General features: G+C 47.6%; 1 protein-coding gene and 1 non-coding gene across 4 annotated transcripts in view; one reads left to right on the top strand and one right to left on the bottom strand.

Annotated features, from left to right (window-relative positions):
- The window catches only part of Tbc1d22a (TBC1 domain family member 22A), a 297,153-nt gene that overhangs the window by 125,748 nt on the left and 145,455 nt on the right, over nucleotides 1–25,950 (bottom strand). For all 3 annotated transcript variants that reach the window (XM_031352182.1, XM_031352191.1, XM_031352197.1), the window contains exon 10: nucleotides 10,196–10,271. In XM_031352182.1, coding sequence (XP_031208042.1) covers nucleotides 10,196–10,271 — 76 coding nt within the window. The remainder of the gene's footprint in view (nucleotides 1–10,195; nucleotides 10,272–25,950) is intronic.
- Nucleotides 18,826–18,944, top strand: LOC116082783. The gene has a single exon (XR_004115429.1). It is a non-coding gene; the product is annotated as a 5S ribosomal RNA (ribosomal RNA).

The raw sequence follows: 25,950 nt of genomic DNA, 5'->3' as shown, positions 1-25,950 counted from the left end.
TGGAATTAAAAACCCAAGAAAAGGAAAATGTACCAGGAGATAAAGCCATTTAACAGGCAGAGGTAGGACTGCTGTTCAGTAATAAGTTCTAGTGTTTTCTTCCTTAAGGAAATAGGTCCAATATTGGCAAACATATTGACCACAGGCCCCTCCCCAGCTCCCAGCAGCGGCCTCTTCTGTAACTAGTTACCCAGGAGCTACACTGAGTCAGTCACTATAAGCACATTATAACTCTCTTGACCTGACACACAGGACAAACAAGAGGTGATGGGGACACTCTTCACTAGTCTATGCCATTAACAGATGATGACAGGTGAGCTAACCCCCAGAATTGAGGCTGGAACTCCCTACCACTGGACAGGGGAATGAGACCCAAAGTGCCCCAGGTTGGTTCCTGGGCAGGTCTGTAGTCTCCTTTTCTTCTGGAGCACTCAACTAGTCTCTAGAGCCCAAATCACTTTTAACGCAATGACTGACATCTTTTCTGACACTCTACGATTGGTCTAAACCTGAAGCTGGAAGCCAACCCACCCCTTAGGTTTGTGCCAGTTGATGGGGTACCAGCCTGCTTATTCTTCATGGTCAGTCTCTCCATCCTGTCTCCATGCCAGTGCCAAACCACCCTGGCCCTTATGCTACATACAGTTATAAGAAGCACTTTTTGTGAGACAGGCTGCCAGTTAGTCACAAAACTGGTCCCCTGATGCTGCTGCCTACATGGGTGGGTTGTTTCTCGGGTAGCCAGTAAGCTAGAGTCTGCCCCATAGATGAGCAACACAGAGCCTGCCCCAGTAAGCTAGAGTCTGCCTCAGATGAGCAACACACAGCCTGCCCTAGTAAGCTAGAGTCTGCCCCACAGATGAGCAACACACAGTCTGTCCCAGATGTAGATGTAAACAGGCTGTGGGGCCTTAGAACGGACCTCCAACCAAATAAGGGTGTCCCACCCCTTGGGGCACACCAAATACCTTCCACAAAACCATAAACATGTCTGTCTGTATCTGGCCCTTCTCCTAGGATGTGAACGAGAAGAGCCAAGAAAATAGCTCTCATACTTCCACATCTTCGGATGTGGTCCACACACTGAGGCAGGGCTTAGCACTTCACGAACTTCCAAACTTCTGAGGATTTCATTTCCTTAATAGCTGTTCTATCAAAACTTTCTGGAATACATAGCTTCAAGTGCAGTTTCAGCCAGCACAATCTAAATTCTTCAGCACATGTGGTATCTAAGATTAAGCAAACTCCCAGGTTTTGTTCCAAAAGCAGGGGTAGAGAACCCTCAGGTCTTCCTGTCACATCATGGCCCTATCTTGGAGTATCTGGTATTTGGCAAGTTCTTCCATGTCACTTCCCCAAGACATGACCCTGCCTCCTCCTAACTGTGCAGCCATGATGACAGTTTCTCAAATATAAACAAGCATAGCACACTCTGAGCCACTGTGGACACACCATCAGTGTTCTCCAGAGTCCCTGTGATGAAGGCTGACTGTCCACTTTAACCTGCCCCAGCCTGGGAGCCAGTTCTGCTAGCACCTGGTTAGTAGCTACAGCCGGAACACAAGGCCCGTGTCCAACATGCCATCTGACCTAATGGGGTATTTGTATTTGGAGATAGAGCCCTTGAGGAATTGTTAATTAGGTTAAATGAGGTCATGAGGGCTGAACCTGCAGACTCCAGTAACACAGTGATACAGCAGAGGCCAACATCCAGGGCCACTGCAAAAACAATCCCATCCTCCGGAGGCTCTGAGTGATGACAAACCTTATCTACCAAAACAGCACAGGAACCCGAGGCCAGTCTTGCAAAGAATCACTAGTAAGACAGAAGAGGAAGATCTCCACTATGGAAGAACAGTGGCTGCCAGCCTCAGCACAGCACACAGTGACAAGCCAAAGGGACCTAGTGCTTATAGAGCTCAGTCAGCCTTGGGCACAGGTGAAAAGCTTTTCCCAGCAGGCCAGGACACAGGTATTTGAAACCAGTACCAAGACATCTACAGAACAATGACAAGAACAGTAATGAATGCCCAATGTACTGCTTGTGCGTGTGCATGTGTGCGTGTGTGTATGCATGTGCGTGTGTATGTGTGTGTATGCATATGCATTTATGTGTGTGCGTGTGCATGTGTGTGTGCGCATGTGCGTGTATGTGTGTGTAGGTATATCACATGTACATAATTGTGGATATGTATATATATAGATGTGTGTATTTGTACATTGGTGTATGTCATGCAGGTATGTTTATGTATATTGTATATAAACATGTAAAAAGATATATGTATGTGTGTGTATATATATACACATGTGTATATAAATACATGTATATATATAGGTATATGATATGTATATGCAGTTGTGTGTACTTAGATTCATGTATAATTGTATGTAGAGGTTGTATATGTGTGTATATACAAGCATATATATGTATGTGTATGTGTACTTATGTATATATAAGTGTATATAAATGTGTATATACAGATGTATATGAATGTATACACAGGACAGTATATGTATTTAAAAGTGTTTTTGTGTATACAAGTGTCTATTCAAGTATGTGCAGGTATAATATATATATGTATATGTATGGACATATGTATATAAATATACAGGCACATATACTCATAGGATTATCTACATGGGTATACTAGGAAACATATAAGTATATACAGCTAGTGTATATTCATACAAATGTGTGTATATAGGCATGTAGGCCTGTGTACTCAGATATGTGTGTGTGTTTTGTGCACACAGGCCCACGTGTATGCTCTATGTACATATCAACATATGCAAGTATACTAAGGCTGTGTGTGTCTAATTTCAAATAGTCTATTACATTTAAGGCTATCTTCTCCCCATTCTGTCCAGTGTCTAGAGAGAAAAGTGAGCCTGTAGCTTAGATCGGGCTTGAATTGCACTTTGTCCCTCTGAGCCCATCCTTGAAAGGGCTCCAGATTAGACAAAGGAAGCCCAGGGAAGTCTGAGCTTCAGTGAGTGCTGAGTATTGCCCAGGCATGTTACATTAAAACCTGCCAGTGTTCACCTGAAGGTCAAAGACCACTGGGCTGTATTTTCCTTACTGAATCTGGCACCCTAGACCCAGAGCAGCCAGGTGGGGCTGGGAGATTAGGTGGAAGACAACCTAGTGCTCTTTTTACTAAAGGAAAGAGAAAGCACCTGTGCGAGAACCCCAGGAAGGCAGGCGCATCTCTATAGCTCAGCAGCAGCTTAAGTGGGCCAGCAACAGCTTTAATGCCATTGCAGCAGCTTCTCTGACTGACTTCCTCAACAACCTTTGCTCAGGCTTGCTCACCACAGAGTTTCCCAGCCCACCAAGCCCAGCAGTGTCTCTCTACTTTAGACTACCTCCCAAAAACCTGAGGCAAAGCCCAGGAGACCCAGGACTTCAGGGAGAGTCAAAGAATTTTCAAGTTCTTGCCTCTTCTATACTCCCTGAAGCCACCACACATCGTCCCTGTATCTCCAGAAACAGGCTTCTTGGAGATGGTACCGGCATCTCCCTGAAGGGCTAACACTCTCATGTCCATGAACTAGTCCTCTATAATCTAATCTTCTGACTGGCATGACCAGCATCTCTTTGGGCACTGCTGAAGCTGTATATGCTCAAGTGATCTAACATCCAGCAAGCTCCTATGTCTCACATGTCAAAAGACACATCAGACATTTCATTTATACAGAAACACCTGCACCACCGCAGACATGACATGAGGAGAAGGCCTGAAGTGGGCACTGGCCTGGGACTCTGCAAAGATGCTTTGGTTATGCCTTTTGAGAGGCAAAGGGTAGAAGCCTGCTTACATCTGGCAACTCTATTTTGGCAGCAATCTAGGCCATGTGATCTCAGATATAGTGGATGCTAACGACAACAAAATGTGCAGGGGTTCATTATGATTTGATGGGAAAATGTAAATTCCCACTTTCAAATATACACAGGCATTCCAGATGCAACATGGGCAAAATCACACAGCACATTCCTTGGACTGAACTTCCACTAGGAGGCAGGAGTCCAATAAACACCTATCACTGCAATAGGAAATCACTAACTTGTGGGAACAGGTGGTTCCTACCTATAAAGAGCTTTAATAACTCAGACAGTGGACAGTGAACACCCACGTCATCTTCTTTAGGCTACAAGCTCCTTAATAAATTTAAATAATGAGAGAGGCAGGACAGGGCAGTGCTCTATTTCTGCTTCCTAAGGTGCTCTGTGATACACACCTACTTGCATATGGCAGAACCAACTGTAAGACACATGTAGCTTTTACTCATTGAAGTCCCTTGGCCATGAGCCCTATTCTTCCTGAATAAAAATGCCAAGCCCTTAACCTTTCCTGACTTCAGAGGTTTGTAAAATGAATTCAATAGGACTAAAACTTACATGACTCTCTAATGTCCTTTCTGAGCTGGCGACTACAGTGTCCATTAGTTGTACTCAAAACTGCCCTCTCAACTTGGGTGTCCCCTGACATCACTGTAGCCAAATGCCAGGCTGCCCAATAAAATGGGTTTTGTGTGCCAGTCTCTGGAGGGTGCACTAGGAACTCATGCATGCTTCTCAAGCCCTCTCTACTCCTACCTCAGGTACTAGCCAAGGACACTTCTGTCAGCTGCTACCACCAGCCTGAATCACAAAGTAAAGACCAGCAGGACAGAGCCCTCCCCAGCCCACCACAAGAAAAGCTGTATGAGGACACCCTGTTCTAAGCTATAAAAGTATAGCCACTGTGGTTTACACGGCATAAGACAGAGTCTAGCTTCTAACCGTGGTGTGGACTTCGACACTCAGCCACTTGGAATTTGGTTAACACCTTACCCACTGCAATGTGAGTTCATGGCCATGCTCTCAGAAACTACAAAGAGGGGTCACAGCTAACCTTCTCAGAGAAGCAGACAGCACTGAGTCATGCAGGAATCAACAGAGGTCACTAAAATAGAAGCTCCTGTTGACAGAGAGTCGGGAAGGAGGCGGCAGCAGGTACATGTGGGTGTGAGAGAAGAGCCACACGGTGAGGGGCAGTGGGCCCGGAGGACAAGCACCACAGACTGGTACCACATCCCAAGCAAATACCAGAGTACCCAAAACCCACTGGGCTGTCCAGGCTGGCCTGAGGGCCTTGGTCCATGTCACATACAGTCCTTCACATGGGTCCTCTTGAGTTCAGACGATACAGACGAGCCCAAGGAGACTGCATAGCAATGTCCCAAGACCACTAGTGCTCCTCCTGGCAGCACTTCTGGCAGATGTAAAGACCTTTACGCCACCCTAGCACACTCAGTAGGTGTCTGATAGTGGTGGCTCTGCAGAGTGGGGGCATGGGTCTGTATTTCTCTGAATAAGTGCTTTCATGCACCTCCAAAACAGCCAGGCTGGCATGTCCACACAGGTTGGGTGGAGGGCTGGAGTCACAGTCCAGCTGCAGATTCCACCTGCTTCTCCCAACAGAGAATCAAGCAGTGTGTTCTCACAGAAGATCAAGAAAGCAAGTCTAGAAAGGGGGAAAAGCACTGGGCACTATTTTGAGCCCATCACAGGTGCCATGCCTTGACCTTGTTCAGACAGGGTACCTGGCACTATGTGGCAGTGTCTAATACCCACATACCAGCAATCCAAGGGTCCCAAGTGAAACCCACTTCTCCTGAGGTGGAGAAGTGGCCTCACAAGGCAGCCTGGCTCATAATAAACTCCTTCCCAGGAGCTGCCCCTTCAACTCTAGGGCAAACGATGTGATTAGGAGGGAGTGGGGCCCTTACCAGGAACCACAGCACTTGGGTCAGCTACAAGCACACAGCCCCCATGGGGAAAGTAAGGGTTGCAAACCAGCTTCTGCTGGAAATGTAGCTGCGCTCATGAGAGATCTCAAATCCTTGCCAATACCCTGGGAGCCAGAGATCTGACTGGGCTCTGCATTTCAGATGCAGCCAGAAAGAGACTGTACCTCTCTGGAAGGAATGCTGTCTGGTCTGCTACAGACTTCTTGGGGAACAGCCTTTCTCTCCCCAAAGGATGGATCTGGCGCTAAGCTGTGCCCTGCATTGGGTCTAAAGCTTCCAGGGACCCATCTCCTGGTTGTACGTGGCAGGCCCCAGGTGAGTTTATTCATGGTCCACCTTTCCTTATAGGATGCGTCTGCTGGAATGCAGACCCCAGAGTGATGCTCTTAAGCAGATTGATAACATCGGCTGGTATATTTATTGAGACTATCCCCGAGGAACAGCCATCACTGATGGCGATGACTTAGACTCTGGGAGCGGGTGGTGACTCACTCCCACAGTCAGAAGCCTGAGGCAGGAGGATCAGAAACTGAAAATATATAAATCTACATAGTGAGAGATTTCTAAAAAGGTGAAATTTCTCCCCTTGGTTTGTTTAATTAAATCCATTGTGATGAATTTATACAGTGTCTCTGCTGGTTCCATTCAGGATCCATTGGCCTCTTGAATCTGAGAGTTGGCACCACTGTTTCTTCAGATTTCTAACCTGTGCCCTCCCTTCCTATGGAGATTTGAGTTCATGTTCATCATGTCTTCCTTTCTGCATCTCATGCTCAGAACTCTGCTTCGCTGGGACTTCCTTCTGCTCCATCGTCTAGTGGCAAGGCACTGACTGCTTTGCCTGCTCACTGAACTCCTCATTTAGTTTTTGTTTCTTAAGAATCATATTTTACTATTATTGGTGTGTGTGTGTGTGTGTGTGTGTGTGTGTGTGTGTGTGTGAGAGAGAGAGAGAGAGAGAGAGAGAGAGAGAGAGAGAGAGAGAGCATGCCATGGCATGTTTGTGGAGGTCAAATAGCACCTCCATAGACCTCGTTCTCTCCTTCCACTTACGAGGGTTCCAGGGATCAAACCCAAGTAACCAGGCTTGCATGGCTGATCATTTTTCAAATTTCTTCTGCAAAACTGAGTAGTCTTCTCTTCTAGAAAGATACAGTAATGATTCTTTTTCTTTCTTTCATAGAATAGTGGTTTCTTGGGAGGCAGAGACAGGCGGATTTCTGAGTTTGAGGCCAGCCTGGTCTACAGAGTGAGTTCCAGGACAGCCAGGGATACACAGAGAAACCCTGTCTGAAGAAGAAAAGACAAAAAAAAAAAGAATAAGTGGTTTTGCTGCGTGCGTGTGTACAGATCAGCAAAGCTCCCGCTTAATGCGCCTGGCTCTTGTATGTCTTTACTCCTGCTACAGAAGCCTTGTGCATGGATCCTCTCTGACTGTGTACAGGGCACTTCAACTGAAAACAGAATATGGTGAGAATTTATGTTTTGAAGGTTTCTTCTATAAAAGATATTGTTTTCTACGTCATAAACCTTGTGAAGAAAGGACATCAGAACAGAATCTCCAAAAACACAGGTGCCAACAATACCAGAAACTGTGCTGAATGATGTGAGGGCTCTGTGACCCTCCCTACCCTCCCAAACACCCAAACATACACACCCTGGTGTCACTCTTCTGGCTCTCAGGAAGCAGGTAGCATGTCCCAAGACCCTATCCTTAATAAGCAGGAGTCCACCTAACACCCACACGGCCGCCAGAGTAACAATTCCCTGGAACCGCTTGTTCTGGAATTCTGCAGACCCACCAAAGAGCAGTGACCGTGATGCTGGCTGATCTCACCAGGGCCTGACACAAAGGCCCAGTGAACTTTGGATCTCTGGCAGCACAGTATCCCTTCTCTCAAAAGACACTGGTTTTCTTTTCTTTCTGTTGTTCTTTTTCATTCCTTTCTCTCTCTGCCGGCTCTGGAAGCATCCTACATGCCTGGTGAGTTGTCTTCAGTGGGACTCTGCTGCATGAAAGCCCTCGCTCCCCACCTTCTCTGAAGCCCCACCTCTAATGGCTCAAGCTGCCATCCAACAGCCTTCCACGATGTCTCATCGGCCGTCTGCCCTCTCCAGAGATGGCCTTTGCTTCTCCAGTTAGTGCCATTTCAAAGGCTGCTGCCTCTTCCCCCTCTGTCTCCAAAGAAGACATGACCCTCCCTCATCTATGCATCTTCATGTCCACTGCACCTTCGTAAAGAGGTTCAGCTGTGCATGGGAGGCATTACTCAACATGGGAAATTTCTTAAAAGTGTCTCTGGAAAATTCTTTAACTATTCCTTAGAACAAGAAAAAAGGGATGGCACCCACCTTCAACAGTCACCACCTTTCAGGGGCCTCTCCCTTCTCAGACTCTGCCTCTCTTCTGACCTCTGTGCCCACTCCCAAGCTCTCTATGTCTGCTCGGCAATTGCCCATTTTTACACCACCCACCTGGAAAGTGCATAAAACCCCTCATCATCAACAGGTCACAACCAAATTCCCCTCTTCATGCTAATGCTTTCTGAAACAAACACGGTCCTTCTATTCCCTAGAACTGCAGAAATCAGGCAACAGGTTAGATTTCTTTTTCTACATGGTATATCCTGCCATTGATAAAAGGTTTACAGTGAGTCCAGCAGAGGTGAAGCTACTGGAGCTGTAGCCCTGCAGCTTCTCCAAATATGGGAGGAGGGGGGAGCGCGGGTAAGGAGGAGGCTGCCAGCCAGGGCTGAGGCCCCAAGGACCAGGCATTCCCTGCTTGCATAGTGCAGCATCCTCATGATGGGGCAGCTACACAGATTTTCAGAGCTTTTGTCATGAGGATACAAGCAAGCAGGTTGCACACCCTGCCCTGGGACACTGAAGTCCATCCTGTGCTGTGAAGAACTGATCCTTGCATGAAGATAAAGATGCTTTACCCAGAGCAAAGACGTGGGCAGCTCTGCAATAGTCGCTGCTGCTCTTCTGAGCAATCACTGTGTAAATCTGCAGTGTGCCTCCTTCTGAACCACAGCACAAGAAAAAAAAAATCAATTCAAGCATTTCCCCAACTGCAGTGTTGGAGCAAGCCAGCCCTGGCCACAACTTAAGGCTCATGGAAAACATAATATAGGCCTTCTGAGGGGCACAGGAGGAAAAGAAGAACCTGCTAGAACCGTGTAACTCGTAGCTCCTGCAAATAGTATTTCAAAGAACTGAATGAGGCCAGGGACACTTGTGAACTCGCTAGTAGGAAAAAAACTTCAACTGGAGCCAAGCAAGCGCGCAACATGAGCGCAGAATAAATGCACAGGGTGCACTGACGGGAGAAAGAGCAGCACTTCGGAGAGAGGTTGAAAAGCAGCTAAACACACTGAATCCAATAAAGCATCCCGAGAAGTGCGTGAGACTTCATAATATGGAAATGAGGTAATAACCATCAGACACAGAGCCGACTCCCAGACTCAATCAAGGAACGCAGTGCAGTTTCAAGGTTTTTGGCTCTGGTTTATAATGTCACTCAGTCATTTCCCAAACCAAGCGTCTTCCTATGAAGAGGGCTATGACAATTTTCTTCCGCCACGGGAGCAGCCGGGGGAAGGTTGGGTAGGAGCCTGCACACACGGAAGGCACTCGGCCAGGACTACATCTCAATAGCGCTCTCTGCACCCTCAGTCAGGAGACTTGTCTGACTCAGCCGGGACTCCGGGAAACAGAGAGTGTCTTCTACAGCTCACAGCTGACAGGCTGCTGTCACATATATACACAGGTCTGGTTCTGCTTGGCGTCACTTTGTTAATGCTCTGCTCATTAATTTAACAAACTATCAGGAGGCTCTGCCTGGAATGGGCAAGCATTATCTCTCAAGTTTCATTTAATTAAACTCTGCTATTGCAATATGACATTCAGCACATCGCAGGGGGAATTATTTTAAGGACGAAGGTAAAAAGTATTTCAAAGGCCTCACTTAAACATGAAAGCATAATCTAAAATTGCCTGAGCACACACTATAATTTTTCTATAATATTGAAGATGTTCTTTCTGGACTTGGTAATTAATTGGATTCCATGGAGAAATTATTCTATCCTCCTTGATAGCAAATGATACACCCAGGCAGGGAGGCAAGGCCAAGGACAGCCATCAGCAACCACCCTGCCGCCCAGAGGAGAAGCTGCAGCTGACCCGGGAGGGAGGCTGCCAAGAGCACTGTGGCTCCTTCCCCACTGAGTCCTGACTGGAGCACAAGATGGAAGGGCAGAACAGCACCTTCTCCTGCTAAGGATGCACTTAGCCAAGAGCTGTCAGACCCAGGTGCCACCGGCCAGATGACACCAGGATGGTGGTGTCTGGCAGGGCTGAGGAGCAGGCCACCTCCCTAACCAACCAGGCACTGACTCACCATCAATCCGGCTCACAAGCTCTTCCAGCATCTTCACTTTCATCTGAATCCCAGGTTGGGCAAAGGTGTAGTTGTCCTAAGGGAAAAAAAATAACAGCACATATTTAATGCACATGAAATAAAGCAACTTTGAGACCTTAAATTCAGGTACCCGGAACCCACATAAGAGCCAAGCAGCTGTGGAGGCCACTTGTAATCCCAGCACTTGGGAGAGGGCATCCACAGATCAGGCTAGACTAGCCACAACTGGTGAGCTCTGGGTTCAACAAAGAGACTGTACCTCCAAATAAAGTGGAGTTTAACTGAGGAAGGCAAGCGACATCAACTCCAGGCCCACACAAATACCACTGTATACATACTCACACATGGGTGAACATACATATAGACATACCACACATGAGCGCCACCCCGTCCAATAACCCAGAGCCTCCAAAGAGGAAAAAGTAGTGAAAAAGTTTATTATGTAAAACCATTTTATAAACAAACCAATTACACACCGCTAGGTTGCCTCACAAGAAACAGGTACAGGGCCACACTCTGTGTAACACCAACAGAGCACAGCACCACCAGGCCTCACTCCCATCTGATGTCAGAGCATGCACACAGCTTCCAGCAACGCTTCATGGAACATTTCTATTTGTTAATGTTGGATATTTACATTTAAATTGAACAAACCAGCACCTATGTGTTTGGCTCATTGAGCAGAACCACCGACTGGAATGACCACCTCGCTGGGCACCTGGGCAGCCAGCACCCGGCCCACCAGGGAGCCAATGAGAAACGGCAAATGTGCTGACACTGCAGCACTCAAGTGCTAGGAATGCAGTCACTGCATGAGAAGTGACATGTGACTGTTGTCAGTGATGTGGGCGAGGCTCATACGGATTGGAGGGAGGCATGGAGGGGCAGATTTGGGGAGGGAGCTTTTGTGAAGAGTCTTGGAATAGAAGCATAGCTAATACTTAGGAGCTATGTGACTCTACAGTGTATGGTGTCTCTGGGCATGGGTCTCATCATCTGTGAGATGAGAATCAGCATCCTGCCTTCTTGGACTGTTCTGAGCCTCAGACAGAACAGAAGCCAGCAGTGGAAGGAAAGGCTTTCAGACATAACATGGCATGGCAAATGGCAGCCCTCAAACCTAAGAGAGCACTCAGATGTAGCATGGAGCACTGACGAGAGATCAGGGAAGAATGCCCACTCCCTCTCAGCCCACAGGGACCAGGTTCTGCAGCTTCACAGATGGTGGGGCACCCAGGCGGCCTGCACCCAAGGGCAGCAAGTGTCCGAAGTCAGCAGAGCAGAGTCAGAAGCATCAGCCATCAACCCCTTCAGAACATGCCAATAGCATGGAACCTCAGCACCTGAGCCTGAAGAGGGAACCTTCTAGGAAGACAGAAAAGGATTAAGGACAAACGCTAGCTAGCAGAAGTCCTCAATGCCAAGCTGCCACTGTGGCTCAGTACTAACAAAGCCGACAAGTTATACAGGTGCCTATCTGCAGCAGGAAGAGCAAGGCATGCTGGGACATCTCTCCCAGACAAAACTGCAGTGAGGGCCTCTAGACTTCCAGCTTACTCATATGCAAAGGTTAGACCAAGAATCGCTGTGCCTACCAACCTCGCCAGGGCTAGGCCAGGCCAGGCCTTCCAGCAACAACAAAGACAGGATCTGGGAACATGGTGGGAACTGCCCAAGGCCTTAGGATGACCTCCTACCTGGATTTAGAAGGCCAGAGATCTCTGACAGGCTTATGCACTCTCATAGAAGTCAGCTCTCCTAAGGAGCAACTATTGGGCTCAGTTTCATGCTCAGAACTTCAGGTCCCAAGGATCTGTACGCATCTCAGAGAGCCAAGCATCCTGCTAGCTGTGATGGAGCAGAAGCCAGAATCAGGACTAAGTGGGTTCTAACATACCTGATCTTAAAAGCCATACAAAATTTGGTTCTAGCCCACTGCTCTTCAGAGAATCATTGTCTTTGGACTTGAGTTTGCCAAGAATAACTTGAGAGACTTGATTTCTCCTAGGAGGCTAGTAGAAGGTTACTGCTCCAGTCTATGGGTGTGTGTTTGAATGGAGGAATTTATGAACAGTCCCAACTGGATAGAGATGAAAAAGGGGCTAAGGGTGGTTTGCAGCCTCTGGGTCAGAAAGGCTTTACTGACCACTCGTCTGATAAACCTCACTGAGGCTGACAGGCATCCTTGCACAGCTGACTAGGGCTATAATGGCTACCCCAATTACAGCTGAAGAAATTAGGGGTGACACATTTCCTAACCTCCACTCACACCTGGGGTATGCTTTACATGGCAAGAGCTCCACTCCCACCTATGAGACTAATCACTGCTCTATGGAGGACAGAGGCCCTGTGGGCTCTTCTGGCCCAGCCCTGGCCTATCAACACTGGCTGGAGACAGTGTGGATTTAGCCAGTTATTTGGCTTCCACACTAGAAAACATTCCGAGCCCACTGTGCAGCAAGAATGACAGCTCCCCTTTACTTCCATCTGCCACTGTTTTATTTTACTTCTCAGTTTGTTCAAAACTCAGGAAGGGAAGCTGATTTTTCAGAATCCAAACACTGAGGCAAGAATGATACCATTCTATAAGAGGAAAAAGAGAAAAGAGGGAGGGGGTTCTACTTTGAAAGGACTTTCCAGGCCTTGGCATTCTGGCCAAAGACAGGAGACAAAAACAGCAGCATCCTCACTGGCCCAACACTGGATGGGAGAGAAAAGCTCACCTTAATGGAGGTTGGGTCAGTCCAGCTGGGGATGGCCTATGTCTATGTCTATGCCTATGCTAGATCTATGGCTTGTAATCTATCAAGTCCAGATTACACAGAGCTCTGGTAGAAGCTTTAAAGTCTACACCGAGTGCTCCAAGATGGCAGCCACTAGAGCTGAGGGCTGCAGAGCTAGGCTACAAGCGATGGCAAGCCTGTTGTGTGTCCTGCTGACTGCCAGCCTACACTAACAAAGACAGACAGATCAGGCCAGGGCTTACCTTTAGGGCTACTCTGTTGAATTAATTATCACTCGTCAGTCCTACACACACACACACACACACACACGCACGCACGCACGCACGCACGCACGCACGCACGCACGCACGCACGCACATACATACCTCTCTCTCTCTGTTTCTCTCTCTCTGTCTCTGTCTCTCTCTCTCTGTCTCTCTTTCTCTCTGTCTCTGTCTCTCTGTCTCTGTCTCTCTCTCTCTGACATGAGAAATGTCACACTTAAAAATTACCTGCTGTGCCAATCTAAGAACAAAACACGTAGATGCCACACAGTGTAGAAGGGAAGAACACAGTGGGCGCTGCCCTGAAGTATAGGATAGGGTCCGGCTGGGAGCACCACTGTGAGGTTGTGAGACCTGGGCTGCAGTAAAGCTATAAGTGGGGAGCAGGCCCAGAGGGGCCATAGGGTCCCTACAGAGCACGGCATATTCAGGAAAGTGGGAGTATGGGGAAAGGCAAGAGCTAGGAGGAGGCCATTCTGAAGGAGTTACAAGCAGAAGGTGAGAAAGAAGCTCAACTGCCCAATGACGTCAGCCAGGAGAAAGGGCAACTGTCCACTGTCATGACTACAAGATTCGAATTGTGGGAAGATCCTGATTGTGCCGTGTAGAAATAACAGAGTGGGACCACAGAGGGTGAGGGCTGTCAACTACGAGACAAGAGCCATAATGGAGACAAAATGATGACAGAGCTTCCCACCGAGGACGCAGTCAACCCAAACTGTCCCAACTGCTTCCCACTGACCTGGTCTGACTGGGTTTTTGAACTTGTATGCAGGATTTTACATCTATTCCTATTAGTGTGCTCACTTGATTGGTTCTGGGCTGGTATTCCAGGCAGCTGAACTCATTGTGAATCGTGATTATGTCATCCATCACATTAGCTGTCCCTCCAAGCTTAGAAGCACTGGTTAAAGCGATAGCCTGAATGTCTCCATTACAGCCTCTGAGAAGAGGCGGGAAGGACGAGGACAAGGACAGGCTTGTGGCAAGCCTCTCAGAGTGCAGTCAGCACAGACCAGCCACTGAAAACACATGGTGCCTTGCCTAACTTCTTGGTTCCTGTCTGCTAGCTCAACGTCCTCCTGCTTCTCACCTATGAAAGACAGGCAACATGACCCCTCACAAGGGCGCAGGGTGAGCAACTGCATCTAATAGAACCTACCATAGCACCTACTCCAAGAACATTCCCGAGCTCCCTGCCCCCAGCTTTGCAGACCACAGATCATGTCTAACACTGAGGGGTCCTGCCAGACACAGCAGGGCAGCAGCCTCCTTCTGTTAGGCACTGTAGAAACATGCCCCAGACACATTTTCAGCCATGGGGCAAGCAACATCATGGAGTAACAACACTGTGGGCAGGATCCGGTCAGGACAGAGCCACCACAGGATAGAGGACCAACAGCCATGGACCAGAGACAAAGTAACAGGGTGAGCAAAGCCAGGCTAGAGAGGCCACCTTGCCAACCATGTGGCACATTCTGGCAAAGACAAAACCATGGGGACGAGGTTCCGATGGAAGGCGGAGTGAATGAACAGGTGGCACAAGAATGTCTACTGAGAACTAAGGGACAGCACATGTTGTTAGGCATCTGCCAAACCCACAGTTTACAACATTAATTAAACTATGAATTTCAGTTGGTCATGACTCATTGACATTGGCCTGTCAGTCACAAGTGTGTTAAGTCAATGCAGGCGTTCTTCAGAACAGGGGAAGTGTGACTGCCGGAGTGGGGGATGGGAAGGGGGGATTACATGGGAACCCTCCAGGGTTATGTTTTGTCTGAAGCTGCTCTAAAAGAAAGTTTGAAAAGGAAGCAAAAAATAAGATTTTATTACTAGATGTCAGGCAGTGGTGGCTTACACCTTTAATCCTGGCACTTGGGAAGCAGAAGCAGGTAGATCTCTGAGTTCAAGGCCAGCTTGGTCTTCAGAGAGAGTTCTAGGGCAGTCAGAGCTATGTAGGGAGACCCTGCAATAATACATGCACAGTCAAGAGGGAGAGGAGAGAAGAGGCCCCAATAAGGGAGATGCAAGTGTTTGGTGCCATCAGACAAGAAGGGACTCATGATGGGACCTCGACAAGAAGCAAGCCACATCCTTAACAGGAGAGCATCTATGACATACCAATCTGCCAAAACAGCACAGTGGCCCTTGAATGCTCAGCTAAAAGTGAGATTCAAGTCATATGATAAAGTCTCGAAAAGTCACAGAAGAACCAGCCACACCTACTGCAGCTGGAAGTCTCAGGGTCCTCTGCAACCCCGGGAAGGCAGACAGCACCAGGAGGACGGCAGACTGGGGCAGCACAGCCAGCAGTGTGACCTGGCAAGGACACACACCTCGCCCACAAAGAGGAACACACATTCTCTCTGCCTAGAGTGTGAAACTGGATGGAACTTCAGAGAAGAGTAACTCTCACCCCTCATCAGAGCTTCTCTCAGCAGACAGAAACAATTATGACCAGCTAAAATGTCCAAAACAACTGACTGGCAAGCCCAGTCCCAACAATACATCTACAACACAACTCTACACTGAAGGCTCAGGGAACACTGCTGAAGAGGGTGTTCAAAGACTGAAAGAGCCAGAGGCCCAGGAAAGACTTATACAAGATTGTGTCTTCTACATGACAGGGAAGCTACCCCTGTGAAATCCTAACATTAGGGCTCCCTAAACAAGACCCAAACAATGGCAAGTTCAGTTGATTTGCCAGTGTGGATGAGGGAAATCCTATGTGCCCCACCCCTAGATGAAGAGCACCCGGCAACTAAAAACTGCTTAGAGGGGGTGAATTAGCCTTCCCCAAAGATCAGCACCCCGACTGGCTAACCAATCCCAAGTGGTCAGCCCTGAAAACACATGCATATAAGCAACACTAAATGGAGTCACACTCACACGTGTGCACACACACACACACACCAATAATAAAGAATAAGAGGACATAAATTTGCAAAGGACTGATGGGGTAACAAGTGAGAGGGCTAACAGAGAAGAAAGGGGGAAAATGATATAGATAGATAGATAGATAGATAGATAGATAGATAGATAGATAGATAGATAGATAGATAGATAGATAGATTAGATAGATAGATAGATAGATAGATAGATAGATAGATAGATAGATAGATAGATAGATAGATAGATAGATAGATAGATAGGCAGGCAGGCATCCTTATATATATTTGCAGATAGATAGATATAGATATAGATATAGATACAGATACAGATACAGATACAGATACAGATATAGATATAGATATATAGCTATTTCCAGAAATCAATCAATCAACCAATTGGCTTGTTCATTTTCAAAGGCCCCCTGGAGTCCGTTTGGAAGAGATGCAGGCAGAAATGAACAGACATCACAGAGCCGGCCGTGCCTGCTGCTCTAGCCATCTCTCCTCCCAGCTACTGCTGCTCTCTGTGAAGCAGCTCCCCAAACTAGATGCATGGAGTAAAGAATTCCTGACAGCCAAACTCTGGGGTGGATAAGGCTTTGGCACTCACTGGTGACTGGACTTTGCATTCTCTCAGCCTAGATAAGCAGGTGAACTTAACTATGGGTGGACCCAAACCCTGGGCAGGGGATCTTGTCTATATAAAAGACACTCTCTGCTTTCTAACTGTGAATGTGATGTGACCTGCCAGCTCCTAATCCTGCAGCCAGGATGTTCCCACCATGCCTGCGAGCCAGAATTAGCCCTTCCTCCTTCACATTGCTGTTGGGGCACTTCATCACAGCAATGGGAAAAGAAACTACCACATCTGTGGCCTCTAGAAGAGAGACATAAGGCATCCTGTGAGTTAGCGAAGGATTTTTAGTCATGACACGGAAAATAATACACAACCCAAAATGATTCTTCCAAAGCTAAGAGATTTCTGTCCATTAGAGCACTGTCTGGAAGATAAGTTGATATGCCATGGTGGGGAGAGAGTGCTCTCCAGATACATGTCTTGACAAAGGCTTACTATGAAGCATAGGCAAAGGGCAAGAAGGAAGTATAACGTGGAAGAAATAGCACTGCAGGTTAGACGGACAGGACTAGCAAGCAGAGCTGGCGAGCACTTGGTGGGGCACACCCAGGCCTGTGAACCCTGTTTGGTACGGTCAGTTGTGTGAAGAGAGGTTTGGCTTTCTAAAAAACCTAACCCTCCTTCCACACTGAGACCTAGCCCTTCTTAGAAGGACTCATGAGAAGTGGATATGTCAGTAAGAAGGCATGTGCTGAGTAGTCACACAAACTTCAGAGCAGCCAGCATGGAGACACCCTGGCTTCTCTCAGAAGGAGGCCAGCTGATATATTCAGGCAATGGAGAATGGAGAACCTGGTGCCTTAAAGATATACTCCTTGTGTTCAGGCAAGAATGTGGATTTTTATATTTTTCAATGCCACTTTAAATTATTAGCTTTTATTTCATTTGTAACTTGCTTACTGTTCATTCTTTTTTTGTTTTGTTTTGTTTTTGTTAGTTTTTTTATGTTTGTTTTGGTTTTTGGTTTTCGAGACAGGGTTTCTCTATGTAGCCCTGGCTGTCCTAGAACTCGTTCTGTAGACCAGGCTGGCTTCAAACTCAGAAATCCGCCTGCCTCTGCCTCCCGAGTGCTGGGATTAAAGGCGTATGCCACCACCACCCAGCTTACTGTTCATTCTTAATGAATCTCAGTATCGCAGTTACGGAATCATTTTGTCCATTCAATACTCCTCCATTTTATTAACCAAGACTCTCAAATCACATTTCTGACTCTTCAGGACACAGAGCCAACCTCAGCAGGGACCCCAGTGAGGTGCATGTTCCCCATCTGTGAGCTGGCACGCGCTCCACCCACTCACTCCCAAGTCAGTAGGGTTTCCTACGGGCTGTTTTCCTCACTGTCCACAAAGGCCAGGTCAGAGCCTCCTAGCCGAACACAGTGGTCCTCCCTTGTTCTCCTTCCTTTGGACTGAGTGCGCAGTAGTTAGCCCCTGGGACACAGACAGTTTAAAGTCCCAACTGTCTGAGTTCATTCCTGAGGGTCACCACAGCTCTACTTGAAGGTCACCTCCCATGCCAGGACAATGCCCACTGTAGGCACCAGCCTTCTCTGGTGGCCTTCTCACCAGCAAGTTCCAGGATAATGGAGCTCCTTTCCCTCCCATTCCTATTCCGCTAGGGCCACCAACCAGTTTTCAGAGTGAATAATTCTTCCCCAAGGAAAAGGAAATGTAAATGACTAATTATAAAAGGCAACGGTTCTTTTCTCCTCAAAGAAGCTGTCCGGCTAAGTAATGAGTCTAAGAGTAATAGTATGACTTCAGGGTAGGCAAGCACAGAGCCGTAATTCAGCAAGTAATGGCCAGCCGACAAACCCTGGCATGAGTGCTGTTAGGGAAATGAACTGACTGGCTAGAGCGCAAGACTAATCCCCTAGGAGCTGGAGAAGGACACCGGCAGCCCAGACCTCCTAACTAACCAGACCTTGGACTCCATGACAGCAAAGGGCTGAGACTCCATAGGGGTCAATCACCAGCCTGCACCCCCAGAGCACTAACATTAAAACCAGCTTCACCAGGCCGAAAGGCAGCTACCTGTCTTCATGCAATCCTTTGTAAAGAACTATCCAACTGTCTACAGCCATACCTCCCTGAATGCACCCGATCTCGTCTGATCTCGTAAGCTAAGCAGGGTTGGGCCTGGTTAGTACTTGGATGGGAGACCGCCTGGGAATACTGGGTGCTGTAGGCTTAAAAAAAAAAAGAACTATCCAACCAGCAGAACCTGTTCATATATATTCCCACAGTCTACACCAGAAGTCATCCCCCATGAGGAAGCTATAGACACCAAGAGCAACATTTACAGACAACCTGTATGTCAGAAACAGAGCTGAGACAGGAGGATCACAAGACACAGGTTGGCGTGGGCTATACAGAAAGACCTGTTTTAAAAGAAAAATAGAAAACTGGAAAAACTAGGCCAAACAAGTTCTTTTTAAACTCTACACCTCTTGCTGGCCTCTAAGTGTGCATGGGCTTCAAAGTGTCCGTGGCTGCAAGCCCGGACTCCTTCCACAGTGTTCCTTCCAGGGGTGGGGTTAAGATCCCACCAGGCACTAGGATCTACTGCCTCCACAAACTCATGACCCTCTGCCCTCTGCCTCTTGGGCATTTCCTACCAGCATGGGCCACACCAACCTAACAACCTGGGTCCACACAGAAGGCCTGAGCACAGTCTAGAACACTCCTGTAAGCCTGTGGAGCACTCCCCAGGCTGGGAGCCATACCGTCCAGAACACTCCTGTAAGCCTGTGGAGCACTCCCCCGGCTGGGAGCCATACCGTCCCTTCGCAGCTCCTGGGGCGGCCATTCTCAGATACATCCCATGGGAGCTACAAGAGTAAGTCTGCTCTCTGGCTACCTCAGGACTCAAGGTATCCACTGGCCAAGCCCAAGACTGCAATTCAAAAGGCCCTTGTCTAGGGAACCCTAGCGTTTCACTGGTATTTATTAATTATGCACAGCAATAGGTTTGGTTACCCCACCCTCCAACTCCTTACATGCCGTTCCTCCTCCCAGCTATACCCCTTATATTTTCATGGTTTGGGGTTTTGTTTTTTCAGACAGGTTCTCATTAGATAGCCTGGATGGCCTAGAACTTACTATGTAGACCAGGCTGGCCTTGAACTCTGCTTCCCAAATGCAGAGATTAAAAGTGTATATCACCATGTCCAACTTTCATATTTTGTTTTTGTTTTTTAATATGGGGGATACACACACAGGACAAAAAAGGACATGGGATCCCCTTGAGCTAGAGTTACAGGTGGCTGTGAGCTACCTGAGTGGTCACCTGGAAAGCCTTCAATCAGGGAGTCAGATCTCTACCTGACCCAATGAGTTCGGACTCCTGACGGGTAGCTGAGCAGACGATAAGGGTCCAAACTTTCAACATGCCGCAATCTAGCTGGGAGGAACCTGGGACATGCTAGGACAATGGCGCTAATGGCTGCGCTTCCCCAACCCTTTCTTTCCTTCTGCCCCTTTGTGTCTGGCGTGACTATCTTACCCAGTGCACAGCTGGCTCTCGGTTTTCAACCCAGCCTACCTCGGTGGTGTCTTTTCTTCATAGCATCAAGCGTATCTTTGCACTTTCTCCGGCCTCTGCTGTTTCCAGGGCTTTCTCATCTACCTCCATCTCCATCTCCATCTGCAGTCACCACCTACCCTCCCTCTGTCTCTTTTATATCTGTGTTCCACACCTCCCACCATGCCTACTTGGTTTCTCTGCCCCCCCAATTCATTTTTATTTATTGACTCTAAGCAGCAAGGGTCAAGATTCCAAGGCTAAGGTGAGTGTGGTACCCACATTGTAACTTCGCACTTAAAAGAAAACAAAAGCCCAGACTTCTGTCATGCTCTTCCCACGGCTAGCTTCCCTCCGGTCATTCTCTCTGTCTGGGTTTGCTGTGCCCCTTCATCGCCTCAGACCCTCAAGGCCCACTACCCTCTCCTCTGTGTGTCTACTGGGATGCAGGATGTAATGACTGGAATTCTAGCTCCCAGAAGTTCCAGTTAGTTTGTTCAAAGTCTTCAGGGTTGTATTCTGGTTACAATCTGTGCCTCCGCCCTTCACATTTTAACTTAACATTTTATTTAACCCTAGGCATACTGCACCCCTCTCAGCCAGTGTACTAGGGCTCCCATCCCTGCCAACAGTGACACTACACCCCTCTCAGTCAGTATACTAGGGCTCCCATCCCTGCTGACAGTGACACTGTACCCCTCTCAGCCAGTGTAGTAGGGCTCCCATCCCTGCCAACAGTGACACTACACCCCTCTCAGTCAGTGTATTAGGGCTCCCATCCCTGCCGACAGTGACACTGTACCCCTCTCAGCCAGTGTACTAGGGCTTCCAATCCCTGCCGACAGTGACACTGTACCCCTCTTAGCCAATGTACTAGGGCTCCCATCCCTGCCAACATTGATACTGGAGCTTCATACCACACAGGTTCATTGCCTGCTCTGCTGTTGGGAGCATTTCCTAAGGCCCTAGAGTACAGAGAAAAAAATATAGTTCTTATTCTAAAACCAGGAGCATGTTTGTCAAGGCCAGTAATGGGATAGGATCTTGGGGGATCTGTGACTTCAGATCCAGAAACTCAACTCTTATCCCCTAAAGAACTGTGGTCCCATGGCTGCTGTGTGCTCAGTCTATGATGAACTTGAGATATCCTGTGTTCTCCTTGTGCAACATTGCTTGATTACCTTCCTGCTGACTTCATGCCATTGTACGATAGCTTTCTACTGATTCAGTCCCATTTCCCCCTGCAAACAGTATACAAGATATTGTGATTCTTAATAAGTGTGCTTGGGGTGAGCCATCAGCTTGTGCAGGAACACCTGATCACAAACTTTCCTATCTTCTTTCTTTTCTCATCCCTTGGTCCTCTCTGCCAGGACTTGGTACTTTCTCTGAGCTCACCTTCTGGGGCTTCTCAGTGAGACTGCCATGTGCCTGGATTAAGGAAGCATGAGTCTCATTCAGAAGCCTTCAATGAGCAGCCAGCCAGCTGTTGGGATCCCTGAGACCCCTTTAAGTTGCCTATTAGAACAAAGCTGTTTTTATAACAATACAGGGCCACACGCGACCTTCTACATTGTGTTGGCATTTGTACTGAAACAGACAGCAGGGTGGTGAGTAGACACCAGCACAAGAGCAAGAGGCTGTGGCAGCACCAAGCCTTGCTTGTGGTCAGTGCATTCCCAAAGCTCTGTGACTTTAATCAAAAGGCAGCCTCACTGAAAAGTACCCTTCATGAAGTAGGAATCTAACTGCTACAATAAAACTAAACCTAACTGGGTGACGGTTGTAATGCTTTTAATCCAAGCACACAGGAGGCAGAGGTAGATGGCTCTATCAGTTTAAGACCGGCCTGGTCTACAAAGCAAGTTCCAGGACAGCCAAGGCTATACAGAAAGACCTTGTCTCAAAAAAAAATGTTTAATTAATTAAGTCTAATTTTACTACTGAGAGTACTCAAGCTCTGTGTGGAAGAACCTCATCTTTCAACACTTTGAGGCAGGATGGAGGTCAAGAAAAGCCTTGCTATCCTCCAGGAAAGCTCCCCAGGGCTACGGTAGCTATGAACTAAACAGGATGCCCTCTTCAAACTGGCTATGCAAATATGGGACCTTACCAGTTATTTTCCCAAAAATGAACAGTTTCTCTATCACTTTAGATAATAGATAGTGGTTGTTGCCAAAAATAACATTTGAAATTCCAAGTATAGAATTTAAGTTTTGTAAGATTATGGTTCACTACTCTGAGGAAAAAACAATGCTAAGGAATGTGACTGATGACTGTCTAATCAACATGGCGAACCTGTGCACTGAAACACATGGCCATGGGCAGCTCTGCTCTGTACACCCTGCCACCCAGATCTCCCAGGGCAGGGTCAGCTCTTCTCTTACTTCACACCTTCCAGGGCAGGGAAATATAGGCCACAGTGCATCTGCAGACTCTCCTCAAATGCACTGGCTGGCTGTTAGCAGACCAGCTCACTTCCCTTTCTAGAGAACTGTCCTTGCTGGTAACAACCTATCAAAGCAAGTCACATGTGTTCTGCACATGGCCACCTCTAGGCAGCTACAGTGGGAACAGTTTTCCCAAAGTCTGCTTCCTGGAACAGAGCCCCTGGCCAGTTCTCTCTGCTCACCTCCACTGCTCGCCTGTCTCCCACCTAGCCCCACTGGACTTGAGGTCTGAGCCACAAGAGCAGTGCTGATCACACCCACCACAGTGACCCTCAGCACCTACACAGGCATGCCCAGCATACTCTGGAGGAAGTGACAGCCAGCAGACCAATTACAATAACTTAGTGGGCACAGAATCTCCAACTGAGGCCCACTATTAAACAAACATAGCTACAGCTACCCAGAGTGTCCAAAACAAAAACAAAAGACAGATGTAGTTTCTACCCTCTAGAACAGAGGTTCTCAAAATCCCTTTGGCAAACCTCTATCTCCAAAACTATTTACATTACAATTTATAACAGTATCAAAATTAGTTATGAAGTAGCAATGAAACTAATTTTGTAGTTGGGGATCAACATATGAGGAACTGTACTAAACACAGCATTAGGAAGGTTGAGAACCACTGTGTTAGAACCTGCCCTGAAAAATAACTTACTCTATCTACTTCAGCAAAGCAGAAGCCACAGGAACCATGGGGGTCTAAATGTAGGCTCCTTCATAGGCTGTGTAACCTGGGGCAGTGGTCTTTCTCTCTGAGCACCCACCTGGTATACAGGTAGGACCTTGGATCTGATACAAGGCACAATGCCCACATGCAGGAGATACACCCAATTCCCATTTTCATCCCTGAAGGCACTGTCTGTTAGCCACAAAGCTGGTGACCCTAGTTTGGTCCATAGTTTAGAACCATGACTCCATGGAAGGCCCCTCAGAAAGTGGTATGGATGGCTAACACACTTTGATAAGTCAACCTAGCCTTACAGAAGAACTAGAGACACGGGTAAGGGCCAGATAGGACAACCTGCATTCAACAAAACAAGACTATTTTCTGAGGGTTTTCAACCTAGACCATGACACAAGGAAATAGATATTCAGGGAAGAACACTCCAACTGAACAAAATGATGGAGGAGAAAGAAATGTGACCAGGAGTGGAAAGTGGACTAGGAAACAAGCCACCACTGGTGAAGGACAGGGCCATGCAGGCCCTTGGGGAATAGGCTGTTGGCCCATTCAAGCCCGTTTTTAACCAGGCTCATACCCTCATAAGCTAACCTAAAACAAAACTGGCTCTAGCATAGAAGAGCCCTGAAGTTTCCAGGCTCCTGGAATTGCCTGAGCCACAAGGATCCAGTGAAGCTCCCAAATCCCGAATGGTGGAACTGAAAGCCTTCTACTTCCGGGCTCACAGGAGGCTCCTGCGAAATCAATCCTAGCCATGTAGGGAAAGACAGATAGCTCCCTCTGAGCTGTGAACGTGCTATAAACATAGGAACCAGAGGACTGCGGTGCCTTCTGCTTGTCAGCCCTGTCAATAAACCACTTTGCCTGACAACAAAGCTCAGGTGAAAAATGAAAGGCCAGCATTGATTCTGTTGTACGGCGATCTTATTTACAAACAGAAGCCAGATAATCTTGTATTTAAATGGCACAAGTCCCATCACTCACAATCAGAGAAGCGACAATGATAATTTATAAACTTTTACATTATGGTTCAATCCCTTCTCTAACAGGAAAAGGCCTGCAGTTCTTGAAGAAGGAGTAAATATGAAAACATTAACAAAGGCAGGAAGTGATGAATTGATGCTCGGGCCCAAACAAGTCTCTAGTGGGCACATCTGTCTTTACAAGAAACAAAATGAGTCAAGGGCCATCTGCATCAAGAGCAAAGGAGAGGCTCTCCGCTCTTCAGTTACACAGGGGATGCTAAGTTTTCCTCGTCAGCCTCAGGCTTGAAAAGCAACGGAAACCCAAGTCTCCTTGACGTGCCACTTGGCTGATCCTCTCAGATTAAGCCTCAGGGTCTAAGCCACACATTTTCTGAAGCATTATTTGACCTTCAGGTCCTGTAGATGAGCCAAGACACCTACTCAGAAGGATGAGGGTGACTGCAGCCCAGCTGCCTTCCTGCTGCCCTGAGGACTAAGACTCTCCCTTAGCTGGCATGGCACAGGCCTTCTTTGCATGGCTTCTGTAAGTGGCTCCCAGAGAAAATCTTGGGGATTTTGTCCCTCCCCTCCTCTGTCAACAAAACTCCTTGTCCTCCTAGAGCATCTCTTTTGGTCACACTTGATCCTGGGAGCCTGTACTTGCCACCTCCATGCACAGTAAAGAAGCTGCAGGCCCAGTCCACAGTGTGGTCCTCCAGGTACGCCTCAGGTCTTACTCCTTCTCAAGCACAGAACACAATGCCAAGCAGGTGTTTAGGAAAGGTATTCTGGGCCAAAACAAACCAAAAATATTCCACAGGGCATTTGAGAGCTGGTTTGCCTGTTTCAGCCACTGCTATACAAGTTATCCAGCTGCTGTCCCCATTCTTAAGTCTTTAGCTAATGAGAAATGTCCTAGGCAATGTGAAGGTTTCAACACACACAAATACAGTTTACATAAAACCAAGCTATCATGGGGCTTTTCTGTGAACATCATAACCCCTAACCCTAACTCCCATAGGGAGATCAACAATGTCCCCATCATGATGCCCAGGTATTCAGGACTATGAATGCTAGAGCCTCCCCATGATCAGGCCCAGTGGGAGTGACACATGCATACAGAACCATGCCACCAAAGCTCACAGGCCTAGAAGGTACAGTCAAGGGATACTGCCTGGAACTGATGCCCTTTAAGGAATAGGTGCCCAGTAGTTTGCTAAGGACTTGAGAACCAGTGCCTATAGTGTTGCTAAAGGCTAGAGAATCTAGGCAGAAGCAATGGGGAGATCAGAGCATAGGGATCAAACTCCACACACACCAAGTACTGGAATACTTGGCAGGACACACTGACTGTTCCCAGAACCAGGAACATGTATGACCTATCTCATGCCTGTGACCCTGAGGCAAGTATATGCTGCTCCAGACAAAGAAAGGCTGCCTGCTTTTTCAGGTAGATAGCTTCAATTCAGAAGCCAGCTAGTAGAGTATAGCCCAGTAGCCTTCCCACTGGGCTGCAGGATGCTATCTAGAGCCACCCACACTCCACCCCCCACACTCCACCCCCTCAACCCCCAGCC

This window comes from Mastomys coucha, unplaced genomic scaffold (assembly GCF_008632895.1).
Source record: "Mastomys coucha isolate ucsf_1 unplaced genomic scaffold, UCSF_Mcou_1 pScaffold11, whole genome shotgun sequence".
Taxonomy (NCBI): Eukaryota; Metazoa; Chordata; class Mammalia; order Rodentia; family Muridae; genus Mastomys; species Mastomys coucha.
This window is presented reverse-complemented; position numbering and strand designations above follow the sequence as displayed.